The sequence below is a fragment of the Cupressus sempervirens genome, chromosome 10, assembly GCF_028749045.1.
Source record: "Cupressus sempervirens isolate cs-2001-9-10 chromosome 10, ASM2874904v1, whole genome shotgun sequence".
Classification (NCBI taxonomy): Eukaryota; Viridiplantae; Streptophyta; class Pinopsida; order Cupressales; family Cupressaceae; genus Cupressus; species Cupressus sempervirens.
Genome location: NC_143127.1, coordinates 505,911,343 through 505,930,265, shown reverse-complemented (window position 1 = coordinate 505,930,265; position 18,923 = coordinate 505,911,343). Strand labels below are relative to the sequence as shown.

Here is an 18,923-nt window from a genome sequence, read left to right as displayed (position 1 = left end):
CACCCCTAAAACACGTTCCTGCATACCCAGGTATCGGGTACTCTGTGGACAGCATCATAGCTACTGACCTTGGTTAAGATTTATGATTTTTTTTTTGGTTTTTTGTTTGCGTATCAGCTTGTTATTTATCAAGCTTGATTCAATACGTGATTAGTTACAATACTGATTAACATTAATCTACATCATTGTTCAAGTCAGAAGCTTATCATTTGCAATATGTCATTGTTATATGATTTATGATCTTTTTGTTCATGTTTAAAGTCTGCCTCTGCGCATCTAAACATTTAGCCTATATTATTATTACAAACATATTGCAAATCTGAAACTGAAACAATACAACAAACTTTATCATTGTTCTTGCTTTGAAAACCATTGTTATGACTTATATTTTCAGATTTTCTATAAATATTAAATTATATTAAAAAAATCGATGTACCCAGTTACCCTGCCCCCTATTTTGAAAACTAGCCATAGCCATAGCCGTACTGTCCAAGTACCCATGCAACCTTGTTGATCAATGCCAAATGGCAATATGGCAGTGATAAGTATTAATTCTCAGTTGATAGTTAAATATTTATATTTATCTTTATCAATTGACATTCAATAGTGTTAATTTTGTTGTCTAACTTATTCATTTTTGTCTCCAATCCTAGACCACCATATTATAATCAAATTTCACACGATGAGATCACACCAACTAGTGGGGATTTGAGAGTGGAGACCCTAATGGGTTTGAGGGGCAGCAACGATAAGCTGAAAAAGGTGTTAGATGTGAGAAAAACCCAAGGTGTGAAGAGAGCAAAATGATCTTTGTATCGGGCAAAATGATACTTTTAGGGGTATTATATGGCTTTTGGAAGTGACAAAAAGTGAAAAAATGTCTTTTTTGTTAGTTTATGGTGCTCAGCACCTTTGGGTAGCGCTTTTGGGTGTGTACCTAGGCATACTCAAACACCTAGGTATATAGCCCAGTCAAACCTGTACCCAGACACCTGGTATGGATGTGGGACACTTTAAGGGTGTACCTGGTAACGTACATAGAAACAATAATTACCAAATTTTGTAATCTGGAATTTTGTGAGAGTGATAAAATCTGGAACTCTGAAAGATATGTAAAATTGGCTTGGATGAGATTTTGCAGAGAATGGAAATTTTTATATTTCAAAAATGAAAAATAATAAAAAATGTTTGGATAAGATTGGAATCATTATATTGATTTTGTATGTGTGAAAATTCTTCTGGGTTTGGTGGGAAATTTGACCTATAGTAAAACATGTCACTATGAATACTGGTTATATGTTTTGAATACTTTATTGTATCATGGCCTGTACTTCCAACATGTGTAGGCATAGATTGTGAATTCCAGTTTATGAAAGTGACCTTTTTATTATTCCAGCTGCCGTTTTACAATCCTTTGCCAATTTGTTCTGTTTATATTCCAGAGATTGTGCCTATAAATTTCAATATCCAGAATTTTGTACAGAGAAGGGGCAGGGTTCTGTACATAATCCATTTCCTCTTTAAGTTTTAGACAGAGATTAAATGTGTACTCTGAGTCTGTATATTAAATCCTAGCCTCCAGTGAATAGATATATCTGTTTTTGTTAAGTTTGTCTGCCCTTTCTAAAATGAATCATATATTCTTTGAATTTCAGCTATAAGTTACAGAACTTGTCAGCACTTTTTGATACGTCTCTAGACCTCCTTTGACCTGGAAATGACCAGCATTGTTACCACCCATTATAATTATTATTATTAGCCTCTATTAGATATTACTTGCAGTGCAATTGACAATTTCTTTCATTTTTAATGTTTTGGCATATGTTTTTTTCTTATTTTAGAAGCTCTATTAAGGTGTTTTAATGAAGCTCATGACAATTCTATTACTGTAAATGTGCTTTATTGATTCAATTCTGCAGCATACATCTTCATGAATAAACTGTTTAGGTAAATACTAAATACTAAATATCATCGTTTTTAAATTTGGAAATCTGAATATCTGTGGGAGGGATAAATTTCAGAAGTCTGGAAATTATGTAAAATTTAGTTGCTGGCAAAGCAGCAAAAAATCGGCTTGGATGAGGTTTTGCAGAGAATTGAATTTTTTTTAAAATTAAAAAAACAAAAAATAATAAAAAATGCCAGGTTAAGGTTGTATTGTTTCTGTATGCATGATATTTTGGATTGGATGGGAAATTTGACCTTATGGTAAATATTCGTCACTTTGAATGCTGGTTGTATGTTTTTAATACTTCATTGTACCATGGCCTGTTTTCCCAACTTCTGCATGCATAGAACAGGGGTTCCAGTATATGAAAGTCAGCTCTTTACTAATCCTACTGCCATTCTCCATTACTTTGGCATTCGTTCTGTAGATTGTGCCTGTTAATTCTTATCTTCTTGAATTTTGTAGAGAGAGAAGCGTCAGGGTTCTGTACATCAGTCCAATTCCTTTTCAAGTCATAAAAACAAAGTGGAACAAGAACCCTTTAATGTCATCAATACAATCATACAATTTTTAAAATTATAATAGATTTTCATCACCCAGCAGAAATCAGCAGAAAACATAAAACACTGAAAAGGGTGCCTTCTATCATTTCTCCCTATTACTGCTCTATCTTCTCTCTTTTTTTTCTTTTTGATTGGTAATTGGAATTTTATTGATATCATAAAGAGTATTACAATCCCCTTCACTTAAGTTCACTATCAATAGGATCATCCTGGTGTAATATATAAAAACAAGAGCAAAGAAAAAGCAGAATTATTGAGATATTCAATTCTGTATACGAAATATATGCCATCAAGCACAAATTAAAGAAAGCAATAGTAATTGGATTTCGTATATACTTTCTCATTCTCATCGACTAATAGTCTCCCAAATGAGAAGAATAGACCACAATAGTTTGACCAACTTTTACACAATCCCTCACCGTTTCTCTATCATATGTTAGTTACTTTCACAGAAGAATTAATATCTGAGGAAAACAGTACTATTGATTATTTTTATTTCTCAACTGGGCTCATCAGGACAGATGATGGGGAGCTATCAAAATTAGATTTCACATCTAGTGAAACATTTGCTATTGAAAGAGTATACTTAAATTACAAACACAGAGCGCTATTAATAAGTTTTTGCCATTGAAAGAGGAATACTAAAATTATAAATACAGAGCTCTGTTAATTTTTTTCCCCTCTGCATTTCACATTTATTCAACTTCAGTAGGTTTAACTGGGCCAGGGGTCACTCTCCCATCAGCATTTTAGGGTCCTCTTCAGAAAATTGAGGTGGCAGGATAAGGCAAAGGGCACTGTCAACTATCTCCAGGCACTTATCAAGATGCATGAAATGAGCATCTTTCCTTCACTATGTTTCTGTTACCGCCAAGATCGAACTTGCTCTTCCACCTAAAATCATGATGTTCTCATTAGTCCAGCAGGATGTACAAGACATCAACCATAGTTGTTTCTCAGAGGGAATGACCCTTCTCATAGCTATTGTTCCTGTCATTGATTGTCTCAGGTCTTTTTAATAATTGGTGCACAATCTCCTACAGAGGGAGAGCTTCTGCACTGCCCACTACCATCCTTATTATAATCTCTTAATATTATTGTATTATAGCGTGCATGCGATGTTGAAACCTATCTGTCAAGGTTGCAGCATCATGCCCTTTTCACCCTTTCTGTATCAACATTTTTCCTCTGGTTTGGAAGCCATTTTCTGTCACAGGCCAGGGTGGTGGCCATGGTTGAGGCCAGCTGTACTGAATTTAGGAGTTATGGGACTTGTCTTGCTCTTACCCTTATCCCTTCTTTTGGAGCTGTTTTCCATGGGTCCTGTAAAGGGTAACAGTTCCAGGCATCATAGCAAAGTTGGCAGGAAAATTCTTCTGGAGCTTTTGGTCATGGGCCCTGAAAAGGATAACAATTCCCGGCACCATAGTGAAAAGTCAGCTGTAAAATGACAACTACTAGATAACTCCTTTGGGACAGAGAGATTAAAATGAAATGCTATAAGCACAACACATTTTTGTAGTGTTTTCTCACACCTTAAAATACAGCATCTTTCCTCTACTGCATTTTCTTGAAGTCTTTTTATTTAACTCGAGAAAATTTCACCCCAAAATAGGAAGTAGAGATGGGCCCAGAAATACTACTAAAAGCTCAGTCAACGTTAATGTTCATACCATGTCATCCTGGTTATGGTCTACTTTATTGCAGGTAAAGATTTGAATCTGGGGCATTGAAGAATGCACTTCTTTCCCATTTCACCACAACACTATGTACATATGTAGGAAATTTCATTTTTTTGGTTGAACAGTAATAAATAGCAAGACCATCATAAATTAATAATCATATATAAGATAAAACTATGTCAGTGACATCCCTACCTATACTTCCATCACCAACTACTAATCTGGACTGTTAAACTGATCTCCAACAAAATGAGAACTGCTGTTGCCATTGGTATCATAACTGGAATTTGGAAGGAACCTGAAGAAATGTGATTCAACAGAAAACAATGTAGCCACACGGTATAGCTGCTGCAGAGAGTCAGCTGGAAACTGAATTTTGTTGATGGGCTTTTTGAAACTTTTTTTATGGCGGATAAACAGTGTTCTTGATTTCAGATCAAGCCAAAGTTATGAAAATTCACGGCATTTCGTAGATGTCAGTTTGCTATTTGGAACAATTGTTGTAAGAATTTGTCGTGTGACAGATCTGGCAATTTTAAAAAGGAAATCACTAGATTGGGTGACTTTATAGCTTTTTTCTTTTAAATTTGGAAAAAAATTAAAATATATTTTTAAATAATAAAAATAAATTGCCCATACCAAACCAGACTTGTTTGGCTATAGCAAAAATTTTTAATTGACCTTGAAACTTTGAGAATGCTGTTGCATCCTGCAAACAGTCCAAGGGGCTTCTATGCTCATCTTTGTCATTTCACACCTGAAAAGAGATCACCAATGTTTGATTTTTGCACGGGGAGTTTTTTAGACTCTGAGATGTACAAATCTTCATCATACCAAACCTTGTTAATTTATGTGAAAGTGAGTTCGGATGCTTGTGTGAATTTTGTCACAAAAGCTTATGTATTTTTGCATGTCAATTCCTATCTATAGCTCAAGCTGCAGGAATGCCTTCTTTCTCCACAGTTGCTTTTGTGGCCCAGTCTTTGCATCTTAGGCTAATGCTATATATTATTTAAAGAGATGCATTTTAATCTTCTCATAATGAGGGTTGAGATTCAGTTTCTTTTATTAGTGTTTTGAATTAAATGCTTTTCTATTCTAAAACTATTCTCCACAGCATTCCATTTTGAATTCCTGCAACTGTGTAATTGGACAAAGGTACCTTAGGAATATTCTACACAGTCACCCTAATTTTAACATTAGGATATACAATACAGGAAGAACCCAATGGTTTACAAATAAATGTGGTGGCCATCTAATGGTAAGATATGTAACCTCATTAAGTCAAGGGTATGACGAAATTGAGGTATAAAGCTCACTGTGATGATCACCTCTGATTAACAGGTGTTCTCCTTATAATCTTAGCTTTTTAGATGGTGTTTGCCTAGGGATGTTGTGCTGTTGGGGGACCAGGAAGTGTCCATGCATTTCCTTAAGTCCTTTACCTGTCCCAGGAATGAGAAAATGCAAGAGGGATGACCTAAGAATATTTATCAGTGTGTCACATCAAGTAATATCTCCCTAACATTTTGGGGATTTCAGAAGTATACATAAGCTTCTCAATCCTTTGTGAGACATCTAGACCATGGTAGCATACTATTTACTTGATTTTGATTGTTGGTTTTGTGATAATGCGGTCATAGTTCACATGAAGCACTGTACTATTGAAGGGCCTGCTTCGTGTGAATTATGACCTACCATTTTAGGGGTAGCCTTGTGTTAATCCTCACTAGAAAATAATTTAAAAGAGCATTGTGTTCTTTTACCGAAACTCTCATCAGGGTATAATATAAAAGAGCCTTGTATCCTTTATTGAAACCCTCATTAGGCTAAGTTGCCGATTCGGGTTCTAGTTTGGTTATGGGTTTCAGGTATTCCCGCGCACACACACACACTTTATTATTATATTGTCTATGTTCAAACATCAAAGTTATAAATATAAAAGAAGAGTGATACTCGTAAATCCATGATTGGCAATAAAATTCTAAACGCAATACCTCATATATCATATTCGTAATTTGCAAAAATTCAAATTCAAATTCAAATTTATGTTTAAAATGTATATTGTATATTTTTGTCATTAGAAACATCATATATAGTCTTGGGTACTTCATATTTAAGGCTTAATATTGAGATTCACTTGTTATATTCATACAGATTTTTGTTGAGAACTGAAAAGTAAAGCATATTTTAATTCATCTGAATGCACATATTTTGGTATATTTGCTTTGGTATTGCCCTCGAGTACTTCTAGGGTGCCTGAGTTTGTAGTGGGTCCATCACAAAAAGGCCTACAGAGTTCCCAAGCACCCATAATATCCCAGGAAGAACCAGTACCTTAACCTTACTGGCATCAGAATTCAAGCCTAAATAGAAAAGCTTGGTAACTTAGTCATTAGGGGATAGTTTAGAAGAAAAACTGTCATTATGGTTTATGATTTAACTTCTAAAACAATTCTATCCAAAGGAAATTTAAAGAGATACTAGATACTGCAAGTCTTAACTCTAAACTACAATTATTCAATCCTCCCTTGCATAAAAATGAGCCAAAACAAGATAATTATGTATTTTTTTTTCAGAGCTATTTTGTAAGAACTTGGGAAACAATAAGGAAAATGTGGCAAGTCCTGATTAGTTGGGAACTTGTAATTAAGTGCAAGTTTTTCAAGTCTAATTCCTGTTCTATACATCTTTCTTGTCCTTGAGCCCTTTCTCCCCTCCCCCCCCCCCCCGCCCCCCCCCCCCCCCCCCCTTCCCACAACTATTAAACTAAAAGAGGAAAATATCTTGGAAAGAAGGGAAATATCTGAATGTGGCATGATCTTTATGGGTTGTGAGATGTTAAATTGTAATAAAAGCATAGATTTTTAATCTTGTGAATGGTAAGTTGAATTGAGGAAACACTTATGATAAAAAAAAGACTGGTTTGCATAGGTGGTGAAAGCACGTGAATTTCTTGGTCAAAAGTGCAAGGTAGCAATTCAGAGAGAGTAACAATTAAGTGTATAAATTACATGGTTCTTGTCTAGGGCACAGAATGATTATTGAATGATATTTCTTCCGCACAACCATTAGCTTAAGGGCCTTTTCTCATGTCACCTTTTGGTAATAATCTTGTTATGGATCAAAATGCATATTTCTAAATTCCCACATTTTTCGTTGGTAGAACCTTGTGTGTATATTGCGGTCCTTTCCTTGCCCCTTGTGTCTAGCAAATGAATATTTCTAAATTCCCACATTTTCATTGGTAGAACCTTGTGTATATTGCGGTCCTTTCCTTGCCCCTTGTGTCTAGCTAAGATCCTTAGAGACTTTGAGTGTTGGGGCATGTCCAATCTTCTAAGTGTTTGTCGATCGTTGGAGTTTCAAAGCTCCTTGTGTTGGCATGCCTTCCTATCTAAGTCCGATTTTCCCTAAGTCCATTGTTGGACTTTTCAACTTGCCCAACTTGTTGTGCCTTTCTTTCATTCCTTATTGGAGCGTCGAAGCTTCCCTTCCTTGGGTACACTTCTCATGTCATCCTTGGCTTCCAACTCTCAACTTGATATTTTTATTTTGTTACCTTGTCAAAATCAATATTGTAGTTTACCTAGCCTTTGGTACTTGTTTCTTGGTATGACTGGCTTTCAAACTCCATTGATAAGTTCTTAATCTAATAGGATTCAAATTTGGCTCATCTATTTACTTTGTTTTTATCAAATTACCATTTCATAGTCAAAATTGTTGACTACCTTACCTTAGGTACTTGTTTTTTGTCATGATTGACTAACAAATTCCATTGATAAGTTCATCTATCTCATCCCTTTACTGATCCCTTTACTTGAATACTCTTTGTGCACCCTCAATCTCTGACCTCTAATGGCTTCCCACAATATATACTATTGGGGCTAGTCCTACAAGCTTACCTAAAATGTTTTACTAGGTAACGAGTCTTCCCTAATTCTTAACATCTCCCACTATTCGTCTCTTTGAAATTTCTTGTATGGATTTCCCATCCCTTGTAGTCTACCTCTCTTGGGTACTTGTTTATTGTCACGTCGAACTCTTGAACAACATTGATAAGTTCATACATCTCATAGGAGCCTGATCACCCATGATCTTTGACACCTATTGACTTGTTGCAGTTTGTCCTAATGGAGCTAGTGTTGCCAGCTTACCTAAAATGCCACACTAGGTATAAGTCTTTTTATTCTTAACATCTCCCACAATTTGTCTTTTTGAGACTTTTCATTTGGACTTCCCCTCACTAGATTGCCTAATGGTATGAATTCTTCGTCATCTTGGCCTCTGAAATCCGAAACTCCTACAATTTCTCATCGTTCCCACGTAACTCAAAGCATGACATAGAGTGCCATAAATGCACGACTTTGATGTCATAACTTCCAGTAAGGGCCTCCTTTTCCCCAAAAACATTATTTAATGTGGAGTGTTGATATATGCGTACTTACATTCTCAAGACTAGAAAATGACCTTAGTTGCTATTAATGTGATGAATAGGGTTTTGAAACTACAGGACTTATCCCCATCATCATTGAAGATTCTTTCTGGTTATTGGTATCTCATTCATATATCTTTTAAGCCTTCAGGTATAACTCTCCATGTGGGCATGATTAGGGGAGAAACCGATGTTTGATAGGTATTGGCGTCCACATTTGCATTACTTATTGATGTTTGTTGACTTCAATGTAGGTTTGAACATTCTTTCTGGGGTATTAAGGATTTAGAGTTGGAATAGAAGCATTATTTGAAAGTTGGAACATAAAAAGCCAAACTGAAACCCCCACTTTGAGCCATTGTATTCGAATGCCCAGCTTTGAGGACAAAAGCCCTTAGATTTACAACCTACAGGTAATCAGAGCATGAAAACTTGCTGTTCACATTCATCAAAGGACAAAACCTTTATGGAAAGAGTATAATCTTACATTGAGGTTGTATTGGAGCTTTCATGGTAGTGGCTATTAGTTAGGTTGAGCTTGATTGTTATGTAGGTGGTTGTGGATGTATATGTCATATATTTAGCTTTTCAAAGCTCCTATAGAAGCATTCGTAATCTTTTACAATTCTGTTAAGTGAAAGAAAGATTTTGCAACCTATTAAATTTTGTAACCCAATTTGTTATCTGGTTTTGTAAGTTTTAACTAAAATACTTCCAACCAAAACTTAATTGTCCCAAATGCTACAGATTTATTGAGGACTTTTAAATATTTGCTACATAATTAACCCCAGACCTTACACCTCTAAACTAAACAATAAGAAAGAACTAATACATACATAGTTTGAAAACTTTGCTAGTACTTTCCGAGTTACAATGCAGTCTATTTTTTTATTGAGTGAGTTTTCACAAGTTTTACTTACATCTTTATAGACGCAATAAAACGAACAAAAATGTCAATGTAGATAATTTATTGGTTAAAGTGTTTTTTTTCATATGTTGTGTTTGCTATAAAACCAGGCATTTTCTTTCTTGAGATTTCTATCTTTAATGTAACACATTTTGTAATTGAATTTTACAAAAAAAAGAAATCTTTAAGAGATTTTAATTTTAATTTTTTAAATTTTTTTAAAAGTTTCTGAGATCAAAATTTTGGGCTTGCCAAGTACTTTCTGAGTTTGAGTATGTGAACTATGTTTACACATCTATTCATATTTTTGAATAACATTTTTAATGATTCATTTAGTTTTTGATATTGGTCAAATAATGTTTTCAAAGGTTGTGGACCCTTGTTGTACACCTGATGGACCACTAGACAAAAGTGTTAATATTTAACTCTATAATTATACTGATCTGATGAAGCAGATCGTACAGATCTGATTATAGATATGATGCCTTTGAAAGGCCTATAAATATTTTATTATATCCTCTAGGGTAATCGGTGTCTTTCTTAGGTTAGTCTTGTTTGGTTAGCACTAACAAGATTAGTTATCTTAATTGCTATTTTGTTTAACTCCTAAATGGGCGCCGATTTGGAAGAGACAGTCCTGGCCGACCTAGAGAGGGACATGTCCCTTCCTAGGGTTATTTCCCTTGGGCGCCATATTTATAGAGGCTATGTTTGTGGATAAAGAGCACACAACAATTTCAAGTTTGCCTCTTTAGCATTCATTCCCTCATCGATTTATGGCAGGATATAAATATTACTTGCAGAACTATTATCAGCAAAGGAAGAACTCATATTCAATCAGAAATTGAACAAGACAAACTCCATCAACCTAAAGGTATTAGATCAGAGATAGTTGCAGAATATTTCTGAATATTTTCCATCAGAATTTGCAGAAACTTTACAAAAAGGAATAAGTTTGATGAGATATGGCACCACACAAACCCAACAAAATGAAATAGAGAGAGATACAATACCAACCTAGTTGCATTCCACCACAACTACAACAGATAACATTATGGTTAAACCTAGACATAGACAAAGCCTATTATAATCTCAAAACCTTCACTCTGGTGTGAGATTCAGAAGAAGACCGTTGTTCCACATTTGTACAACAATCCTTATAATGTAATTATTCAAATCCATAGAAAAAGGTGAAGAGGTAGGGAATTCCTTTATAAAGGGTCCAAATAGATGCACAAAAGGAACACTGGTATGTTGAGGTGGAACAAGCACATGTTAATCAGCCGCAATAAGACTACGTTGAAGGGATTTTGAAGCCAAGTGATAAACCTCCACTGCATTAGATGCCTGATCCAATTTTTTATAATTGGTCCAAATAATTAAGTCCTCGTTAGAAATATTGGGAAAAGGCTACATTACCAGATTCCTCTGATATGCCTTCGACCCTAATTCTGGTAAGTTCTGGATCTTGATTCTGGATGGGAATCTAGACTCCCTTCCCATTCAGAACCCACAGGAACCCAGGCATGTGGGTGCCCAAAATCGGACCCTACTTGCCAAATTTATATTATATCTTTTAAACTAAAAACATCTAAACCTTAACTCGACCAATAGAGGTCATTTATTCATCTGTCAAGCACTTTTCACCATTTTTGCATTGTTCATCATGTAATGACATTTCGAGATTTGGTATTGATTTTGACATTTTGGTATTTGGTATTGAATAATAGTTGGGTTTACCCTTTTTCTCAGAATTGAAGTTTTGTATTTTGCCATCCGTGTTTCAGCTTTTGTTTGGTTTTGATTGATTTTTCACCTCAAAAATCATGTTGGATTATGATCAAATTTTCACCTCGACTTTTACTGGGCCTTCATCAAATTTTCTCCATAAATGATGCTTTGTAAACTTCAAATCATAGAATCTTGTAGTCTATTTTGGGGCATCTTGCTCATCTGCAAAGTTTGGAGGGTTTGCGGATTTTTCTTCAAAATTGTGGCAGCTGGTCTCAGTATGTCTCTGGCTACAGGGAAGGACAGCTTTGTTATCCAATATAAGGATGATTTCTGGTTATAAAATTTGCTGATTTTGGGAGGGTTAATGGTAGACTCATCTAATTGGCAAAGTTGATGGCAAGCTCTCGTCTCTTGTTGTAGAGCATTCTGAAAGTGGGGGCACTGTTCTCTGCTTCTTTGTATGGCTTCTTGGTCATTAACAATTTGCAGACCTAGGGAGGGTAGCAACAACAGCAAAATGTTTAAGAAGTTGTGACCAAAAGACGAACAGTTAGACAATGACCATTGGGGGGGTGGGGGGGTATTAGAATACTGAAATGTTTCTTTAATGGTCATCTTAGTTTCTTTTATATCTTTGTATGGCTTCTTGGTCATTAGCAATTTGCAGACCTAGGGAGGGTCTCAACAACAGGAAAATGTTTTGAAGAAGTGGCGATCAAAAGACAACAGTTAGACAATGACCATTAAGGGGGGTATTAGAATACTGAAATGTTTCTTTAATGGTCATCTTAGTTACTCTTTAGTTTATTTGTTAGTTTCTGCTTTTCCTCTTTGGTTCACGATTGTTTCTTTTAGAAACTTTGTATTTGTAAATTTATGTAAGGAACTTTCATCTCCTCTGTTTAATGACAACGATACCAGTTTACCATAACGTGATATAGTCATATACTAGTAATTATGGATTTATAATTTTATGGGAATCACGTTTTTAACTTATAAGTTATTATTATTATATGTTTGAAGTTTTGAACCAATGGTGAATGAACATTGACATGTTGCGTGTATGAATCTACTTACATACATATATTGAAAATGTCCATATATATATATATATATCCGTGGTACCAGAATCTGTGCCAGTTTTTTTCTTGCTGAATCCTAGAATCCGAATCCAAGTCTGAACTAGAATCAGGTTTGGCTACTTAGGGAAAAGGTTAATAATGGGCATGGACTTGGAAGAAGAGGACATGCTAATCAAATACATTGGAGGGCTCCATACTTATATCGAAAGAATATAAGCCTCTGCAAACCCACAAGACTTTGATGAAGCATGTGTCCAAGTTTACCCTTTTTAAAGCAAAGAAAATTGCTTTCCTTGAAGGAGGACGAAGTGGGGCATCTTCTCCTCTCTTAGAATAACATAAGCACATAAGTCTTTGTTGAAGGAAGATTGATGCCAACTGATTAACCTCCACTGCATTATAAGCCTAATGATTTAGTTTGTTATTATTGTTTCAAATAATATGTTCTTGTTAGAAATATTGGAAAAGGTTTATTATAAGCACAGACTTGGAATAATAGGATATGCTAGTCAAATACATTGGAGGGCTCCACACTCATATCAACAGAAGATTAGTCACTACAAACCTATAAGACTTGGGTGATGCATGTGTCCAAGTTTAACATGCGGAAAGCAAAGAAAATTACCATCTTTGAAGGACGAAGTGGGGCTTTTTCTCCTCTCTCAAAATCTTGCTAAGATTTTGTGGGAGCAAATGCTTTTCTAATGAGGGAACTGTGTTTCACAGGTCATGATATATGAATTTGTGATGAAAATAAAGACCTGCAATCTTATGAGCAATAATTTGAACCGAAGAAACAAAAATATAACTAGAAAAAATGAAGATGGAAGGTGGACAAAAGTGGTTTGTGTACTTCAACAAAATCGCTGCTTTTCATAGGTGGTGACATTCTGATCTTGGCATTAAATTTGTTGTAAACTGCAGTGAATGCTCAAATGCCTCTTAGTGAGAGCGGTGAAAATTCAAATGCATCTTTATTGAAGCAGTAAATTTGTCATGGTTGAAGCAGACCATGGGAACTGAAATGACTAGGAAACTTGTTGATTTCCAGATTTGATTAGGTTCTCCTTTGGATTGGGAAAACATTTAACTTCACTGGAATGTTGTAAATAGGAGCTGTATGTCTTTACATATGTAAGGATTGAAAAATAGCTAAGTTGTCAAATTGAAAGCATTGGTTTTTGAATATGATACATTGGTGTGGAAGATTGTTTTTGTCAGGGCCTGGTTATGTTCTGGGTAATGCCCATACAAAAAGATATAAAATCATAAATATATATTTGAAGGCTTGTAGCTGAAAAATAGAATTAAGTTTATAATAACATATACCAAACAAAACCACCATTAACAAAATAACATTACAAATTTTATAAGTTAAAATTCTATATACTAATTTAATATCTATTTGTCAAACTTGAATGTCATGATAAATCACCATTGCTCAATCTTAAGCTTGTACAAGTAGTAATCAGCGATTCAGCAGGTCATTATTAAGACCGACATCATGATCCGCATTAATAACAGGTAGATAAGAAGAACCACATGGAATCCCATTGCCACTTGCAACAAAAGTACGAGTGAGGATTGTGCAACAACAGAAAAATTCAAGTCAGTTTGCTCCCGGTCTATATCCTACAGCTTTTTTGCCCCTTGTAGTCATCTTTGTGAGTAAGAAGGTGCAAGTTGGAATGCATAGAAACTAGCTCCTATGCTTTACTCGATGCCCACTTGGTTGTTCTGTTCCTCAGTTTCCAGTCCTCCCGTCACATCTCTTCCCCTACCCTTTTTGAGGTTAGTCTACAACGTCCTCCCGCCACATCTCTTCCCCTACCCTTTTTGAGGTTAGTCTGCAACCCAATATTTCACTCCCCTCTTTCTGATGGTGGATCAGCAAGTGCAATCTGAAATATTGATTCAAAAGGATACAAAATTCATTCCAGACAATTTGTTCACTACTATGTCGGCATGCTTTTGGAAAACTCTTGTCAACTATCAATGAAACTATCCAGGTAACTGTTGATTAGATAGAAGGCTTAGCATTTTTCAGTTAACAGTGATTCAGGTGGTCATTCCAGCATCTTGATTTAACAAGTACGACTCTATGTGAAGTGCTTATCAAGAAACAAGAAGTTATGAAGTGATTTGTATGATATTTTTAGTGTTGTGATTTGAACAACAGCATGACTCTGGAGGACAACGTTAGAGTGTAGGGGAAAAGGAATTTAGATTCCTTTTATTGGCAATTGTAACCGATTGGTTAGTGAAAGGTGAATGGTATGGCTATTGGAGATAGAACTCAGTGGGGGAATAGAGAAGAAATGAGGATAAACTATATAGGTGAATTGTGAATGTATTATGTAGTCATTGAAATAATAATGATAGAATTAAGTATTACAATCAGAAAATAAATGGTCCATGGAGGAATGCGTAATATTATGTAGTTCAAAAATAATTATTGACAAGCTGGCTGGCTTAGGATATAAATTGGACAAGTTTGTGGTTTACCCTTAGATAGCATATGCAGTGATCCTGAGTGGTTTACTATGAGAGTTATGCTTGGAATGCTCCAGAAAGATTGGACTCACCCTATAGAGTAGATGCAAGCCAATAATTCCAAACATAGCTATAGCTTGTCAGATTTCTATACACTGATTGAGCCGATTGGGCATGAGTGTTATGCAATGCCCCCTAGTTTGTGTTTCCATAACTCCTATTAATTTTAGTTTGTCTTTTCATAACTCCTATTAATTTTAGTTTGTCTTTCCATAACTCTCATTAATTTATCAGATATATTTATCCTGTTACTGGTCGTACATTTGAGTCCCAATTATCTACTTTGGTCATCTGTGGATAATGATACAAGTGTCCAGATCACAAGATATGACAAGATTAAAGGAATAATATTTTGCATTTAGTCATCTACATCACAGAAAATGGAGAAACATATTATACGATAATATGAAGGACAGGCATTTATTTTTGTTCTTGAAATTATGAAGAATCCTAATAAGTGATGGTCAAGTTTTTAGTCTTCTAAAAAGTCTACTTTATTTGGAAATAAGACATAATTTACGGTACAAGAATTGTGGTAGAAGGTTTTAAACATACCATCTTTTGAAGACTTCAATGGCAAGATCTTTCACATTTCTTCTACTGAGTCTTTTTTTTTTTGTTGGAGGTAATTTTTCATGATTCTAATTAAAATTGCAGGTTTATTAACAAAGTTACTATAATCTCCAAATATCTATCTATCTATCTATAGGTTGATAAATGATTTTGACTGGAGCTTTGAACCAGTGGGGTCACATTGGGGAACCCCATCCCTGTGGTAATACTAGCTATTGCCAAGGCCTTAATGCCTCCTAGATTTGTCTCTAGCAGATACATCTAGATTTGTGGAGCAGCTAGATACTTCACCATGGGCATTTGAGCACCCTCTTTTCATTCTTACACCTAATATCTCCATCATCCTTATCTCTCCGTTGCTCCAACACAACCCAACACCTTTACCTCTCCACTTGGTGGTATCGCCTCCTTATGTGTCCCATGTGATCATCACACCTGACCATACACTGCACCTTATCTCTCCAGTCAGCAGCCATAGTACTTCATCTGAGCTGGCACTTGCAGTGGAAACCTTGTTGAGATTGGACCAAGCTCCTTTGAGCAGCGTGCATGCCAAGCCCTTTTGCTGAGTATGCACAGATTGCGATCAAGGATACATGAATGTGCGACCACCAATATTCATTGATGCATCCAAGCTGCCAAGAAATAGCCAGAAATGGGCGATGGGAGGATTTGAGCACACAATGCCTTATCAAGGCCAGGGACTCGGCCATTGTGCAGTGGGGTCAACCCATTATCTCTGAATATATAATTTCCTTCTTTCATGGTGTTCCCAATGCTTGAAGTTGAAACAAACTTTTGGCAATCTTTATATCTTATACTGATCATTTGCCACATCAATTTCCTTTTCTCATTATGGGCCCTTGGTTATAATAAAATAATCGGAGATTGGTTTTGAAGTGGTTAAAAATTAAAATTAGACGATTCTAGGTAAAATGGTGATGGGATATATTGGGTAGTGTAATCTGATTTCTGACACCCTATGTATGCCTTTTTTGTTTGGATATCTACTTCCAGCATTTTTTGAAAAATCATGCAAAGGGTCTTTGGTTTGGTGCCACTGATTTTCTCAGCCAGCATTTATTCTTGATTCTTTTTGATGCCTCTGAACTTTTCTTTCTCCCAACCTTCTTGGACTTGCTTTGTGGGTTGTTTTTTGGGAGATGCAGTAGGTATTTGCACTGTGTATCTTGAACATTATGTTTTGATGTCTTCTCCTTGGGCTTGTATTAAAATCTTTTGTATCTTTTTGTTTACTTCTGCGTCCCTGACACATTTTCCTGTTCGAGTACAGGTTTTTATTTTTGAATGTCTTAATTTAATTAACTGAACTAATTCTACCAGTTGAAGGTAATATCCACAACCATATGTTGAAAATCATCATGCAGCCTTATCGTTTTTTTCTACTAATGACTGTAAATATGGTATGTTGAAACTGTTAAGTTTTAAGTTCAAAACTTATTTTTTTGTTGATTTGTTGTCTGATCTGACTTTCTTGTGTAGGTTGCTGAACGTGCTTTGTTTCTATGGAACAATGATCATATTGTAAGTTTGATTGCACAAAACAGGCATGCAATTCTGCCTCAAATTTTTCCTTCATTGGAAAGGAATACGACAAACCATTGGAATCAGGCTGTCCACAATCTAACTTTGAATGTAAGAAAAATGTTCCTGGAGATGGATGAAGAGCTATTTCAGGAATGCGAGGGTAAGTTTCACGAGGAGGAAGCAAAGGCAAAACGAGTACAAGAAATGCGTGAAATGACATGGAAGCGTTTGGAAGCAGTTGCTGCTTCAAGAGCTGTAAGTAATGAAGCAGTGCTCGTAGCACATCCAGCTGGTAGCAATGCTTCTCACAGCCAGAGAGCTACTGTTGGAAGCTGATCTGCTGTAATTGTTTATTATTTGTTAATCAGGGGAGTGGAAGTAATGAAGGGAACATTTGGTACTTTTTCAACATCTCTTCAAAGTCTAATGACATGCAGGATTGTATCGTTACTCTTTTCTGAACAGAGAGCTTGAGCTTGTCTTTGTTACAGGTATGGTGTTCTGTAAAAGGTTTCCAGGAGTTTGAAGCTTGGACCGTTAATGTGCATGTTTGGAATTTTTTTTTCCATTCTTCAATTCCATATCCTCTTTGAGACTTAAGTCGTTGATAAGGAAGACTAGTTGGGAAGGGGTTATCCATGCAGTCACTAGTTTGTATATCACTTGAAGATAAATATTTAGAAGTTTAGGTTCTAGGCTGTACCTTTCAATTCCAACTATGCTTGTAACCTTGTTTTGGTTCTGGGGATAACAAAAGTGTTCTCTACCTTGATATTGAGGGCTGTAGCTACCTTTGGGTTTATGTTTGTAGAGAATGATGTATAAAGCGTATATCCTCTATTGGATTCATACGCTGCTGTTGCTAATATATTTACATTGAATTCTTTCAGATTACTTTCTGAGGTATTAAGCTTTTTTCTTTGCTGATTTTTTGGACTGCCTTTGTTGATGTTACCAATTCATTTTAAAGCAAGCTACAACATTAGAGGCAGCATTGCAAGGCAATTTCTTGCTGCCATTATATTTTTTTGTAACAGTTATTTGGTGTGCCCCATTTTTTAATGTTCAAAGCTCATCAACTTGCAATCATTTATTGCCATTTTAAATGCCTTGCATCTTCATGGTTAGAAGCTTGGACTAGCTGCAATTTTAATCTTGAGTTGTACATGGGCAATTCATGCCTCCTAGTTGCAAAGTTTTGAATGCATGAAATTATTTGGCATCTGTTTTAGTTGACTTTTAAAAGGTTAAACAAACTGATAATTCCAAAAATGGGCCAGTTCGCAATATATGGGACCATCTTATTGCATGGTTGTATTCAAAGTAACCACATTTTTTTAAGAAATATTGTCTACGGGCCTTCCCAACCCAGTTAAAATTCATGGGCATCCTTTAGCATGGTTGTGTAATGTATCTGTTGAAAGTTAACAGTCAGTAATTAGCTTGGTTGGACTGACGCCTAATTCTGAGTTCATCTAGATTGTCATTCAGTCTTAATTGTGATATGAATATCAGGATTTAACTGTGTGATTTTGAGTCAAACTCGATGACCCATGTTTCATGAGTAGTGATTCAACATGAATCCATCTCTCATGAGAATAAATGGAACACTTAGCACTCATTGGATCTAGGTGATGCTCACAGGGGTGAAGCACCGGGACTTCCCGGGAAGTCCCGGTGCTTCACCCCTGTGAGCATCACCTAGATCCAATGAGTGCTAAGTGTTCCATTTATTCTCATGAGAGATGGATTCATGTTGAATCACTACTCATGAAACATGGGTCATCGAGTTTGACTCAAAATCACACAGTTAAATCCTGATATTCATATCACAATTTGACTAGCTGTGGAAATTATCTCCTACTTATCAATTCAGTCTTAATGATTAGTAGCAGTAT

General features: G+C 35.7%; 1 protein-coding gene across 1 annotated transcript in view; it reads left to right on the top strand.

The window, feature by feature from the left end:
* LOC149534884 (serine/threonine protein phosphatase 2A 59 kDa regulatory subunit B' gamma isoform-like) overlaps nucleotides 1–17,919 on the top strand; it is a 32,206-nt gene extending 14,287 nt beyond the window's left edge. Inside the window, exon 2 of the mRNA XM_089807303.1 lies at nucleotides 16,981–17,919. Within this exon, the coding sequence (XP_089663429.1) occupies nucleotides 16,981–17,361 (381 nt within the window). The 3' untranslated portion in view covers nucleotides 17,362–17,919. The remainder of the gene's footprint in view (nucleotides 1–16,980) is intronic.
* The last annotated feature ends 1,004 nt before the right edge of the window (nucleotides 17,920–18,923 follow it).